Source organism: Hesperophylax consimilis, chromosome 3 (assembly GCF_061612785.1).
Source record: "Hesperophylax consimilis isolate HC1 chromosome 3, BYU_Hcon_1.0, whole genome shotgun sequence".
Taxonomy (NCBI): Eukaryota; Metazoa; Arthropoda; class Insecta; order Trichoptera; family Limnephilidae; genus Hesperophylax; species Hesperophylax consimilis.
The window spans coordinates 17,448-33,507 of NC_142838.1; the positions used below are offsets into that span (position 1 = coordinate 17,448).

Sequence of the window (16,060 nt, forward strand, 5' to 3'; positions counted from 1 at the left end):
CATCAAGTTAAACTGCATCTGCATGGATTTTGTGATTCGTCAGAAAAAGCCTATGCAGCTTGTATATATATATACTGTCTTACTCATGAAAAATCGCTAAATCGCCGTTCCAGCGTTGTACTATCTATACTGGAGTTGGGGCCTAAACCGCTGATTTAATATATTATACCCATAGAGAGATTAGATGGATTATTTGTTATGGTTTTTTTAGAGTGGCAACACTCTGATTTATTTCGCATTCCGCGGCGTGCAACCAACTTCACGTTTATTCATCTGTCAGATTCTGTCATCGAATGCCGGACAATATGATTAAAACCGAATTGAAAATTAGAAGGAAGCGGAATAAAAATTGGGGTGATGTTGAAAAGGTTTGTTTTTAACCTCTTATCTTGGCTGTAATGTTTTATTTATTTGAAATTAGTGTTTAATGATTGTTTTCCGTGTAGGCGTTATTAAAGGATTGCATGGCTGATCACATTAAAGTGGTGGAGAATAAAAATTCTAATACAAATACCCTAATTTCCAAGAGGGAGGCTTGGAAAAGTATCGTAATGAAGTAAGTATACCTATGTATTTTTAACTTTTCTACACTTCCCTTCATAGCTTTGGTAAGTATCTATTTTTAATAAAAAATAACCGTTGTAAATAATTCATTGGTTAAGATCAATGTACCTACTTATGCCACTTAATTAATAATCCACTATTTTTCAGATTTAACACCCTGAGCGATATCCCAAGGGATCTATCTCAAATCCAAGCACAGTGGAAACTGTACAAATTAACATCCAAAAACACACTGAGCCTCTATCGTAGGGCGATAATGGCAACCGGTGGAGGGCCGAGACCGACAAGTCCGTCGGAGGAAATCTACTCACTGGTGGACATGTTGCCCAATGAATTTGCGGTGGACAGCAACTGTCACGATAGTAATTCGTATTCTGCAAAGGTAAATATTGTAGCTTTATTTTATTCAAAAGATAAATTTGTACGATGATAATAATTTTATTAAAATATTGATTGTTCTATCGAAACTGAACTTGTATTTAATTTATAAAGATAGAATAAAAGTTTGCAAATGGTGTTTTATTATTACAGATTTCGCCCACAAACGTAGCTGCTGCCCGACCACAATCACCTTTGCCACAACCAGCACCAGCACCACAACGAGTTCCACAGCCAGCTCTACCAGCACCGCCACCAGCACACACTGTCCCGCTGCGCTCTTCACCCCGGAGGCGACTCTTCACTAAAGTAGGTCACACATTACACTTCATTGCCATTTGTATAACAGACTTTATTGTCGGACCAAAATTAAAAGTTTAGTAAGAAAATCAATAAATTTGTTTAATTTCATATTTTTTTATTTATAAAATGCATATTTAATTATTAAGAAAAGATACATCAAATCACCATACATGTTGAATGAAGTGTAAACATAGATTAAATATATCAAAACAGAAAAAAAGTAGAAAATAGATTAAACAGCACAATTATTTTAAACCAGGTATGAAAGATTTATGTTGTTTTTTTTCAGAAAGCCAAACCTGATGACTTGTCGGTGAAAGTATGGGAAGAAACCAAAAAAATGATTCACCTGGAGTACACGAAGAAGATGGAGCGTATGGAGAATGAGTCCAGGCAAATAATTCAGACTCGAATAAGGTTGACTGAAGACGAGTCCAGGGCCAATCTTCGGCTGAATGTACTGGAATCTGAAAATAAAATAAGGTTGATGGAGGAAGAGTCCAGGAACATTATTCATGCTCGAATAAGGTTGATGGAGGAAGAGTCCAGGAACATTATTCATGCTCGAATAAGGTTGATGGAGGAAGAGTCCAGGAACATTATTCATGCTCGAATAAGGTTGATGGAGGAAGAGTCCAGGAACATTATTCATGCTCGAATAAGGTTGATGGAGGAAGAGTCCAGGAACATTATTCAGGCTCGAATAACGTTGATGGAGGAAGAGCATAATACAAACATGTTGATGCGCAAAGAAACACCCCCAACCCCCTAGCCCCCCGCTTTAGAGGTGTCAGTGGAGAGTCCCGCTGCTGCGCGTGCCCAGGGGACCAATTCTCCACCAACGGTTAGTATTTATTCATTTCCATTCATTTGCGTGTAATATCGTACATTTAAAATGTCTTCTTACTGCTCTAACGCTTCATTCAGAAGAAGCTCTGTCTTTGACGGATTCAACAATATGATAGTCGAAGAATAATGAATATTTCAGATATTTTAAAGTGTATTTCTACATTCTGTTATATTTACTGTCAATAATTAATATTATTCTAATTTGTTTTCAGACAAGGATCTTCCACTGTAAGCAGTCCTTAAATAAATAGTCACCACGAAACAGGCAACCTAGTATGATGACTTGATGTATCTATTCTCTTATTAAATATCATGCATTTTATAAATAAATTAATATGATATTAAACAAACTTATTGATTTTCTTACTAAACAAAACTTACATACTCTTTAAAAATGTTGACGAATGAAGACCTGTCTATTTGCATTTCCGGTCTGGTTCATGTTTGGAGCTCCTTCCAATTCCATGTCAGCACCGCCACCTGCTACTGGTCCTGCTACTGCATCCTCATCGCCTTCACCATCACCATCATCTATTGGAATCCAATTATAAAGCACAGCATTATTACACACTAAATTCTAATGTAAGGAATATCTGTTATTTTGAATTGTTTTCTTACCAAAATCAGGATCATTCATATCGACGGCAATACATTGGAGAACAGCAAGAGCTACTATAGTTGTCTTGATGGTATCAAGAGAACCTGACATACCCCGCAGCAGGCAACGAAATCTTTGCTTCCACACACCAAAACATCTCTCTACCGTGTTGCGAGTAGATATTTGAGCCCTGTTATAGGCCTCTTCTCCGGGGTTTCTTGGATTCCTAACTGGGGTGAAGAGATATGGTGTACAGGCATAACCTCCATCTCCCAATAGTCGTCCATTGAAGTGACCATCTTCAAACCTTTGTTTGATATTACTTTCTCTGAAAATGCGAGCATCGTGGGTGCTGCCTCTCCAATGAGCAACAATATCCATGATTTTCAGCTTAGCATTGCACACAACCTGAAATGAATTCATTCATACATTCAATGTTGGTTAAAGTTAAAATTTCATAGGCACATATCGAGGTTTCACTTTACAAACCTGGACATTTAATGAATAAACCCCTTTCCTGTTGACATAGTACTGTCCGGCATCACCGCCAACTTTCCTTATTTTAATATGGGTGCAGTCAATTGCTGTCATCATCATCTTGTATCTGCCAAAAAAAAAGCTATATTAATTGAAAGCGTGTTTGGTTATCGATTTTGCTGATTTGCTTCACAGGTATGTAGTATTAAAAAGTAATTAAAAACTATCTTACTTCATTCCGCCCCCAGTATCGTATGGCAGAGAGAACTTGTAGATCCACGGAGATTCTACTTCCACGTCTGTTGTCGCTGACATGCAAGTCTGGCCGTACTAGATCAATTATTCGTCTCATATTGATTTTGGTGAATCTATATTTGCATCGAAAATCTAATTCTGAGAGAGCTTCAAACGGATCGTATCGCTTATTGTAGGTTTTACGTACGCGCGGTTGACGTACAATTCGTATACGATCGATGTTTTCCAAACCCAACCGCAAAATGTCGAGATTATCAAAAAAGTTTTCCATTTCGAGAGAGTTTGGTACGCAAGTTGACGCGAGTTTAGTCTATAAACCTAGGGGACCCGCGATCTAAAATCTGACAGGTCGATAATCTGCTGTATTACCCACCCGCGCATGCGCGCGGCCGTGAGTAAGAATTTGGAATAATCCGTTCATTTATGTGTACATTTATTTTCATGAGTAAGACTGATAGTGTCTACAGATGAATCGGGAAACACAACTTCTAATTTAGTCACATCAAAATCAAGGGTGGCACTGTTGAAGAACATATCACTACCAAAACTGGAGCTTTGTGGTGCTGTGTTACTCACAAAGTAAGTAAATTATGTCAAAATAGCTATGAACTTAAATGAAATAGATACAACCTACTGGTGCGATTCCATGATAGCACTATTCTGGATTCGTGGACAGCCATCAAGGTTTGTGGCGAATCGGGTATCTGAAATCCAGGAGTCCAGTCAACCCGCACAATGGAAACACGTAAGAACGGAGGATAACGCGGCGGACGTTTTATCCAGAGGCGCTAAGGTGTCGCAACTACTAAAGTCTGACATTTGGTGGCATGGGCCCACCTGGTTGACATCAGGCAATTACCCGATTACCAGCAGTGAAGTTACGCCGTTGGATCTGCCCGAAGAAAAATTAAAAATAACTTTAATTTCAGCAGTAAAACAGGATTGGGAAATATTTTCCAGATACTCTTGACTAACCAAATTGCAAAGGGTGGCAGCCTATATGTTAAAATTTATTTTTAATTGCAGAAATTCTTTGTCAAGGCGTGGCGGAGCGCTAACTGTCTACGAATTGGAAAATTCGCTTCACATATTAATATCTCGCGCTCAATGTTTTGCATTCCCGGAAGAAACGAGGACTTTACAGGCCAAAGGTAGTGTAAGGAATAGTAGTAGGTTAAGTCATTAAGGGCCTTCCTTACTAGCGATCTCAATCGTTGTATGGAGAATCATGAATTGTCAGATTCAAACGACAATCTTAGTTATTAATCGTCAAAATATCGATAATGTAGCCACGTTAGGCTATCATAAATACATTTTTCTATCGAGATATATGTTTTTACTAACAATTTATTTTCGTTAAATACTTTATAATGAACATCTAAGAATTCTCCTACTCATTCGGCTCTATGAGGTGGCCGTGAATGCACGCTTCCTACGGTCCGTCGTGTCAATCTTTTTTCAAAGATCGAAATTCCGCGTAATTATTACACTTCCATGTGACGTTTCAACAATATTCCACTCTATGCGTAGCGCGTAGGGATTATAATAGTGTGTCGCCTTTTTTATGTTTCATCTGTGAGTTTCCGTCGAAGCTGTGTAGTGTCAAATAGTATTATTAAGAATTAATTTATTGTTAACATTTTTTCGAGTTTTTAGGTAAAAAACAATTTGATATTTTAAAAATATAAAAGTGTGGAAATGACAAATAAAAAAAAAGTAAATATCAGTGCTCTAGAAAAGGAAAGTTCAACGCTTCAACCGCAGTAAAGAAAGTTGTGAAGAGTAATATTATAAGGTACCTATGTTATATTATAAAATGTTATGTTATATTATACTATGTTATATTATAAGGTACCTCTGTACCTATGTGTGTGTTTTCTTTTAAATAATATTAATTATAATTATTTAACAAATCTAGGAAAGTTTCTATGCCAGATAATAATCTGCGTTTAACTTTTCCCTATATAAAATTATTTAATAAGTAATAAATTGTATTTTTTTAAGGATATCCAAGTAAAGTATTTCAAATGCGATGTCTATAGCAGCGGTGAATAATCCATCGGTTAGTATTTGAAATTTGTCATTCACGTTTTAAAATTATTTTCAAAATGGGTAATTAGCAGTGGCGTGCAGTCCATAGTATCGAATTCCTAGTTGCATGACTAGGACGAGTAAAGCCTACATAACATCCATCAAATTTTATAGTACTTTACAGTGGTGTCAGGGGAGATCTTTTGAATCGCATGACTAAGAATGGATGTAAGGGAGTTCACTTGCATCAAATGGCTATGATTTTTAGATATCTTACTATATATATATATACATTATATATACAGTATTGGATTTTAATATATATATTTTTTATTATATTTTATATACATATATTTTTTATATTATTTTTTTTTATTAAATATATATCTGGCTTTAATATCAATTTTTTCTAACACCGATATGTCAGACACTATAGGGTCTACTGTGACTATTTATATATCAAATTGTAGGAAATTTAGTCTACTATTAAAAAATATAGAATGATATTTGGAGAAAATTTTGTAGTACGGGGTCAAAGTGACAAAAACGATTTTTGGCAAGATCCGGAGGTCTGACAAGATTGAAAATTTTAGACCTTCATCATATACAATATGTAAAAAAATCAGAACTACCCCATTTGATGCAAGTGAAAATGTTTAATTTTACTGGACTATATAGTATACTTACGACTTATGTTTTGCAGGTAGAAACAATTCTTGAAGACGGAAGAGCTAATGTGGAACAAAACGTTCACCACGTCCATAATTTATATATTGAAGAAGAATTAGCTAAAGACACTCCTTTTAAAGTTGTTGGTCGGCGGATTGTGGATTTTCAACATATATTTGAAGAACTTCAGAAATTTTCTAGCCATAGCTCAATATTTGGATGCAATTTGAGTAATGTTCAGATTATATCTGAAAAGAAAATGGGCCTAAATTCAATAATTTCTTTACAGTGCAACATTTGTAATGCAAATTTTAATTTGAAAACTAATAATGAGTCTTTTGACTCGATGGACATCAACTATAGTGAAGTGGCTGGTGTAGTTGCTATTGGAAGTGGATTTTCTAATTTGGAAGAGTTGACTGCGACACTCGAAATTCCGTGCATGACTTCAAAAACTTATTCAACGACGCATGATCAAGTTTGTGAATGGTGGGAAAAAACGGCTCACCTGAAAATGGAAGAAGCAGCACGCAAAGAAGCAAATCACGCCAGGCTCATTGGGAATGTTGACGAAAACAATATACCCATGATAACTGTAATAGCAGACGGCTGTTGGTCTAAAAGATCATATGGGCATAACTATACTGCTCTCTCTGGTGTAGCCGCTATTGTGGGTCATACTTTTGGAGACGTGTTATTCTACAGTGTAAAGAATAAGTATTGCGTTACCTGTGCTCGAGCAATGGCTAAAACTGTAGCCCCAGTGGAGCATATTTGCTATTTAAATCACCATGGAAGCTCTAGTAGTATGGAAGCCAATATTATTGTTGAGGGCTTTAGAAGTTCACTTGACATGTATGGGATAATATACAGCAAAATGATAGCAGATGGTGATTCCAGCACTTATAATAAAATAAAATAAGCACATCCTTATAAAAATGTTTCAGTCAAAAAGATCGAATGCCGAAATCACTTACTTCGAAATTATTGCAAAAAACTTAGATCACTGTCAGAAGATATAAAGTATCCCTTAGAATTGAGGAAGATTGTGTCAACCGTATTTTACGCCTGAGAACGGCTGTTCGTTGTGCAATAACGTACCGGAAGGCTATGAATTGTAGTCTAGAGGAAAAAATAAAGCAGCTATATTTGGATATATTGAATGGTCCAAAACATGTATTTGGAGACCACTCACTATGCAAGGAACGGGCATACTTTTGCAAACGCAATACTAGCGACACTAATTACGTACCCAATATGACTTCGAGCTTGATAATGTCCATAATCATGCAGCACGTTCGACTTTTGGCATCTACTGCTCGAAGTTTAATACATGATGTAGATAGCAATATTGTGGAGTGCTATAATAATGTCGTGGCTAAATTTGTTGGTGGAAAGCGTCTTAACTATTCTTTAAAACGGTCCTACAATGGAAGGTGCACTGCAGTAGTAGTGGCGTTCAACACCAATCGTCCACACTATTCTTTGCATAAATTTGCAATCGGTAATAGTCCCGAAAAACTCATAAAGCAATTAGAAATAAAAAGATTGCAGAAAAATAATCAACAAGCACTAAGTAAAAAAAAGAAAAGAAAAACCCTGCAGCTCGCTCCAGCAAAAGATCAGCATTATGGTCCCAATGCAGAAAAACCTGATATGGACCAAGCATCGTATGAGGCAGCTAAAGATGATTTTTCGGAAAGGCTTTTTACCATAGCTAAAGATAGGCAAGCAATTGAAAGGGCGACAGTACTTCAAGCATCTAGTGGAAAGTGGATCGAGATGCGCCGCAATATGATTACGGCATCGTGGTTTAGAAAAGTGTGCAAACGGCGGCAAAATATTAGTTGCGCTCCATTAGTCAAAAATATACTGTACCAGCAATCCTTATCATATATTCCTTCAATTCAACACGGACAAAAACATGAATACAATGTCCTGAAGGAGCTTGCAGAACTAGAAAGCATTACCATAGAAAAGTGTGGTCTTTTCATAGATGAAGAGTATACTTATATGGGTGCGACCCCAGATGGAATTTCTTCTGAAGACACCGTGATTGAAATTAAATGTCCTTTCGCAGCACGCAGCATGCTCATATATGAAGCAGTAAAATCCAAAAAAATTACCTTTTGGAAACTTAACAAAAATGGAGAAATGCTGGTAAATACATCCCACGATTGGTTTTACCAGATTTAGGGCCAATTACATGTAACAAAAAAAGATATTTGTGTGTTTGTTGTATGGACTGAACTCGGAATAAAAATCGTAAAAATTTTAAGGGATGACGAATTTTGGCAAACTAATATGGTTGAACAGCTGAAACGCTTTTACAATTTTTGCATGCTACCCGAATTAATTGATCCTCGACATAATCGCTGCATGCCTATTAGAAATCCTGAGTATTTAGAAAAGTGCATAATAGCGAAAAGAAATAAAGTAAAATTGGTTTCAGCTTAAACCAAAACATGTAAAAAGGAATTGTTTCGAAGAAATCAATAACATTTTATTTCATTGAAGTGTCTTCAGAAGAAATTTCATTTATATTCCTAATTAATGTAGTCCACATTTTTAGAAATAGGGAAAAGGAGGGTTGGAAAGTTCCTGGCTACTCAGATCTAGTCACTAAACAACTAAAGAAATAAACTACCATAAAAAAATTGAAAATTAATTAGGGTTTGAAATCTCGAAGGAAGGGATTAAACCTATGGAAGATAAAACGAACGCAATTAGTAAAGTCGCGCAACTTAAAGATGTATCAGAACTACGCAGTTTTTTAGGAATGGTAATTTTTTACCAATCTTTTGTGCCAAATATGTCTATGTTATTAGATCCTTTGCACAAATTATTGAAAAAAATACGAATTTTGATATTAATCAAGATTGCGTAAAAGTTTTTAATAAAATAAAATAAATTTTATGTGATAATCGAGTGTTAGCACATTACGATCCAAATGTTACTTTGAAGGTAGTTACGGACGCCTCAACGAAAGGTTTGGGTGCAACATTGTTACATGTGTATGAAAATAATTTACAAAGACCTATTTCTTTTGTTTCTCTTAAACTGACAGAAGCGGAAAAGAAATATTCAATTTTAGACCTCGAGGCTTGTGCAATTGTGTTTGCTTTTAAGAAGTTTTTCGAGTACATTTACGGAAGGGAATTTATTCTAGAAATAGATAATGAACCTTTATGTAGAATTTTTGGTGAAAAAAAAAGGAATTCCTGTTTTAACTTGTAATAGATTACAACGTTATGGTGTAATTCTCTCATCTTTCAATTATAAAGTTCAATACGTAAAATCAACATTAAATTGTTCGGATTACTTATCTCGCGTACCTGTAGGAGATCCTGTTGAGGAGAATAATAACTTTGATTCAAGAATTTTGTGTTTATTCAAAAATAATAGCGAGATGCCAATATATGTTGAGGAAGTTAAAGCAGAATCTAATACAGATAAATTATTATTAGAGATAAAAAATTATCTTAGAACAGGGTGGCCAAATAAAGTCGATAAGGATGATTGCAAATGGATTTATTGGATAAAAAGGAACGATTTAATTAATTGATTGTATTTTCTGGAACCATAGGTTAGTAACTCCAATAAGTTTAAGGGATAATATATTAATCTTATTGCATAGATCTCATCTAGGTATTGCCAAGATGAAAGGGCTAGCTAGAGGCTATTTTTGGTGGCCAGGGATAGACAGTCAAAATAATTTTTTAGTTATAGAGTGTGGAAGTTGTGCGGAAATTCAACCATCACAAACTAAGAGTGAGTTAACTCCATGGCCGATAACGGAAGAAATTTGGAGTAGGGTTTATATAGATTACGTAGGGCCTATCGGAAATAAATATTTTTTGGTAATCATAGATTCAACCTCAAAATGGTTGGATTGCGTGGAAGTAAATTCACCTAACTCAGATAATACCATTAAAAACATAAAGAGATTATTCAGTTATTTCGGTAGTGTACAAACCTTAGTTTCTGATAATGGAGCAGCATTCATGTCAGCAGACTTTAAACAGTTTTGTGAGTTAAATGGCATTAAACATTTAACAACACCTATAAATCATCCTCAATCTAATGGGTTGGCAGAAAATGCAGTAAAAACGTGTAAAAATGTTTTAAAGAAAATATTTTTAGAAAAAAAATTTCAGTCAGGTTATAATGAGAAGTTAGAATGTTTTCTCATATATTATAGGAATGCACCACACTGTACAACAGGGTTAGAGCCAGCAGTTGTAATGTTTGGTAGAAGGTTAAGGTCAAATTTGAATAATTTTATACCTAGAGGGGGGAAGGTAAAGGAAAATGTGATTGATAAAGATACCAGAATGAGAATGTCAAAATGTCAGGAAAATCAGAAATTCTATTATAAAAGGAATAACAAAGTATCTACGAATTTTAAGATTAATCAGAAAGTTATGGTTAGGGATTTTAGAGACCAAAACAATAATAAGTGAGTACCAGGGAAAGTACATAAACGTTTGGGAAATAAACTATATTTAATTGAGGTTAAATTGAATGATAAACTCATGTATTGGAAAAGACATTTTGATCAGTTGTCAAAACTGTGTGTATCATGGGAAAATAACCCTAGTATTTTAATCCCTGAGTCTGAGACGAGGAGGCTATCGTTCGATGAGTACGATGTCTCCGACTTTGTTTCGGATGACAATCTAACTGGTGACCCTCTTTTTCCTTCCAGCTCCAGTGAACCCGTGGCTTCAACGTCGGGGAACTTGAAGGAGCGCCTTCGACCAAGGACAGAGAAATCATAATAAGCAGCAGTCAACTCCCGAATCAACATGATTATAAAAATAAAAAAATGTTTGTAAAATAATAATTAAATATCTGTATGTATGGACACGAAAATCACCAACTATTCCAAAAATCAATACGGAAGCTCTAAAAACACCAGAAGGCAAAGAGCAGTATCACAACGCCCTTGTAAATAGCCTACCAGATCAGATCACTGAGCAGAACTCCCAAGAATCACTCGAAAAAGATTGGAATGATATAAAAGAAGCAATTGTAAGAGCAGTGGAATCAAGTGTCGGAAACATGCCCAGACAGCCCAGGAACCCGTGGTTTGATGAAGAGTGTGAAAGAAAGATAGCTGAAAAGAATATACTCAGAAAGAAGTACTTGGAAACGTCAACAAGAAACAAAAGACAGGCGTACGAACAAGCGAGAAAAGAAACGAATAAGCTGATACGGGGAAAGAAAAGAAAATTCTTGAATGATATACTGCTAAAAATGGAACAGGACTTTGTCAATAATAATCCTAGAGAAGCATATAGGGGAGTAAACTTCTTCAAGAAGGGTTTCAAACCGAATACAACACTATGCAAAGACGCTGATGGATCAATTATATCAGATAAGGAACGAATAAAAACAGTGTGGAAAAACTACTTCTATAAACTTCTCAACCCTAATAGCGACCTGAGAAGTCACCCTACCAACATCCCCACTGAATCAAGTAATGAAGAATCAGCGAATCCACCAACAATGCAAGAAATAAATGCTGCACTAAAGAAACTTAAAAACAACAAATCACCTGGGAAAGACAACCTCCCGGCAGAGTTGTTCAAATATGGAAATGAGCATCTGAGAAATCTGCTACTCAATTTAATAACTAAAATATGGACACTGGAAAAAATCCCAGAGGAATGGCAAATAAGCATAATATGCCCAATTCACAAGAAAGGTGACAAATTAAAATGCAAAAATCATAGAGGAATATCACTTCTATGCACAGCATATAAAATCTACACCATGATACTGAAACAAAGAATTGATAAATATGCAGAAAACCTACTGGGAGAGTATCAGGCAGGCTTCCGCACCGGTAGATCCACAACAGACCAACTGTTCACCGTCAGACAGATCTTGGCAAAGTGCTGGGAATTTGACATAGACATACACCAACTATTCATTGATTTCAAGCAAGCATATGATAGTATAGATCGGGAGTGTCTATATGACATACTACTACAATTCCAGATTCCACCTAAATTGGTTAGGCTCATAAAAGCCACAATGTCAGACTCAAGATGTCAGGTCAAAATAGACGGACAATTGTCGGAAGAATTTACAGTATCACAGGGACTTAAACAGGGGGACAGTCTGGCTCCCACTCTCTTCAACATTGTGCTCGAACATGTAATACGAAAAACACTAATAGACACTGGCTCCAATATTTGTTTCAAGAGCAGTCAAGTTGTCGGATATGCGGATGACATCAACATTGTCGGAAGATCAGTTTCAGCCATTAAGGAGGTCTTCGACCCTTTAGAAACAGCGGCGCGGGAAGTAGGACTGCGAGTTAATGGTGACAAAACAAAAATGATGGTACAGAGCAGGAACCCCTCACACAGAAGAAGAAGTAGTGCACTATTTAAAGACAACTACTCATATGAAGTGGTCGATCAATTCACCTACCTGGGCTCCAGCCTGACAGAGAACAATGAGGATCCAGCAGAAATCAGAAGGAGAATCACAGCAGCCAACAAAACATACTTCTCTTTGCTGCCAGTGTTTAAGTCACGTAGTGTCCACAGAAAAACCAAAATAACCATATATAAGACCATTGTAAGAACTGTATTGGCATATGGATGTGAGGCGCTGACACTGACGGTAAAGATGGCTGAAATGCTGGATACTTTTGAAAGAAAGGTGCTGAGAAGAATATGTGGACCCGTGAAAGAGGGCGAACAGTGGCGTATCCGGCACAATATAGAATTGTACGATATATATAAGGCCCCTAGCATCTCTGCACACATGAGACTCCTCAGGCTGAGATGGGCTGGGCATGTACAGAGAATGCCGGATACACGCGTCCCAAAAAGAATTCTGACTGGTCACCCAGGTGGAAAGAGAAAAGTGGGAAGACCCAGACTGAGGTGGGAAGATGAGGTAAGAGGGGATGCAGCACAGTTTCTCCAGGTGACAAACTGGAAGTCAGCCGCTGAGGACAGGAGGAGTTGGAGGCGACTGTTGCAGGAGGCCAAAGCTCGATATGGGCTGTAGCGCCATCGAAGAAGAAGAATGTATGTTTTATAATTATTATTAAGATAATCATGTTGTGTTACTGTCTGCTGATTTAAGTGTGGAGGAATGTGGTGAACGTATGTCTGTCGGTATGAAAGAGACAGGCATATCTGAGTGAGACAGCATGACCGAGACGTATAAAAAGGCGTGTCTGTTGTAACTCGTCCTCTCTTTGCAATAACATCTCGAAAACTGTCCATTTGTATAAATACTAAATAAACCAAATAGTATGGAGTATCCAAACGACTATTATTTACATATTATCTGAGTGATCGGCACGGCAGATCACCACATTAATAGTATTATTACTTCAATAGAAGAGAGTCCAAATATAATTACTAATCATATAAATTACTTCTTCAGTGACATTGGTCCAAGCTTCGCTAATAATTTGTGCAGTGCTAATTAAACTATTGAAATGTGTCTTGTGAATGATTTTAAATCTGAACTTCACGTTACAGGGGCCAATTTTTATTTTAAACCAACTAGCATTTCTGAAGTCACAAATGTGATAAATGATTTAAAAATGTCTTTCTCGTGCGGTATTGATTCTTTAAGTGTTATGGTGTATAAAATGCATGTATCCGAATTAGCTTGTCTCATATCTCACCTTGTAAATACAGGGTTTTCCAATAAGAGGTATAATTTTGATAATTAATCGTAAAATATCAATGGTTTCGTTGCTTGTGTGGCCCGTCGGCGTCGCGCCGTTTTGTTGAAAGTAAACGTTGTCCAGATCAATACCATCCAATTCCGGCCATAAAACATCATTCATGTTTTTTCGATAACGCAATCCATTCACAGTAACTGTTGCTCCAGCCTCATTTTCAAAAAAGTAAGGTCCAATGACTCCGCCGGACCATAAACCGTACCAAACAGTCACACGTTGAGGATAAAGAGGCTTTTCAACAATAAATATTGGGTTTTCCGAGCCCCAGATGCGACAATTTTGCTTGTTGACAAAGTCACCGAGGTGGAAATGGGCCTCATCACTCAAAATGATTTGTATTTGATTCACTGAAGTGAATTTTAATGATTTCAATGCGTTGTTGAAGCGTGTATCGTTCCATTTTTATTAATCGCGTAGTTTCTATTTGTCAAATGTCAAAAAATGACAGCTTCAAAAGTAACATCTACCGAAATAGCGGGCTATTCAAAATAACACCTCTTATTGGAAAACACTGTATTAGCCTGGAGAGTGGGATGTTCCCTTCTCATTGTAAAAAAGCTAAAGTAATTCCCCTTTTTAAAGGTGGAGATTGTCTAGATGTTAATAATTACAGACCTATATCCTTACAAGTGATGCAGTGTTGGGGTTATTGTCCAAAGTCAAACACGAATACAATGTCCTGAAGGAGCTTGCAGAACTAGAAAGCATTACCATAGAAAAGTGTGGTCTTTTCATACATGAAGAGTATCCGTATATGGGTGCGACACCAGATGGAATTTCTTCTGAATACACCGTGATTGAAATTAAATGTCCTTTTGCAGCACGCAGCATGCTCATATATAAAGCAGTAAAATCCAAAAAATTACGTTAGCAAAAATGGAGAAATTCTGGTAAATACAAATTATAATTATTCCCTCAGGGGTACCGCAAGGCTCCTATCTAGGGCCTCTCTTGTTTATTTTATACATAAACGACATGAACCGTGTTATTAGTAATTGTTGTTTCCTATTTTACGCTGATGACATTAAATTATATAAATCTATTAGCTCCATAGATGATTGCGACCAATTACAAGAAGACCTTGGTAAAATTGAGGAATATTGCAAAAACAATCAACTATATCTAAACATAGATAAATGTAATGTTATTACTTTTACACGAAAAAAAAAATTCAATTTACTATACTTACAAACTAAACCATGTACCCCTACAACGAGTAGAAACAATAAGAGATCTTGGAGTAATACTAGATTCTAAAATGTTATTTAGGGATCATATTGAAAATATTCTAAAAAAGCTTATAAGCAATTGGGTTTCATTATTTGCATTTTTTTATTTTTTTATTATTGATACATTATTTTACAGTATTTCATATCTTAATTCAGTAATGTTGGCCTCACTGGGTTATTTACCCGTGCTGAGGCCCCCATTTTAAAATATACGAATTTATACATTTAAACAAAAAACAACATTAAAATAAAGATAAATTTAAACTAAAAATAAAGATTAGAAATTAAAATTTTATTTTCAAAAGCATTTCATTACAAAGCCTTTTACGGTAGCACACACCCTAATTCTGTTATATATGTCATATGTACGGTCACAACTAGAATTCGCCTCAGTAATTTGGAATCCTCAATATCAAACATTTATTGATCGCATTGAAAATATTCAGAACAAATTTATGAAACACCTATCGTATCGTTTTAGTGACCATCGATTTGTCCCTGTCACTTTATATAAACGCAGCAAAATCTCTGATGCATTATTCTTTCACAAAATCGTGAACTGTCTTGTTGATTCATCATATCTGTTAGAAAGGATTGCATTTCGTTGCCCCAAACAAAACACCAGATCGAACGATTTATTTAGAATACCACTTTTTTTTTTTTTTTTTAAATTTGCCGGTAACCCGGGCGTTCATTGACATCAATATTTGTTTACAAGTTATGTGCGCTACCCGACTCACTAGACAATATCTGTTCTGAGCCGGGTAGCAGTATCTACCATTACATATATCAATAATAATAAAAGTGAATAAAAATACAAAGTAAATAAATAAAAATACAAAATACAGGAAAAAGAAACGTAATTAAAAAATAAAAGATTACCTAGATAAAATAATCTAAATATAAATTATTACATACATATGTAACAGTAATTGAACTTTTTTTTTTTTATTGTGAATCAAATAATTGAACATTTTTTGGTGT

The 16,060-nt window shown here is 35.8% G+C and overlaps 1 protein-coding gene across 1 annotated transcript; it reads left to right on the forward strand.

Moving 5' to 3' along the window:
- The first annotated feature begins 255 nt into the window (after nucleotides 1–255).
- LOC149424785 (uncharacterized) lies at nucleotides 256–2,337 on the forward strand. Its single transcript, XM_089646710.1, has 6 exons — nucleotides 256–368; nucleotides 447–556; nucleotides 712–946; nucleotides 1,096–1,251; nucleotides 1,535–1,728; nucleotides 2,307–2,337. The coding sequence occupies exons 1-6, from the start codon at nucleotides 294–296 to the stop codon at nucleotides 2,335–2,337; spliced, it is 801 nt and encodes a 266-aa protein (XP_089502836.1). The 5' UTR covers nucleotides 256–293.
- Nucleotides 2,338–16,060: the final 13,723 nt, after the last annotated feature.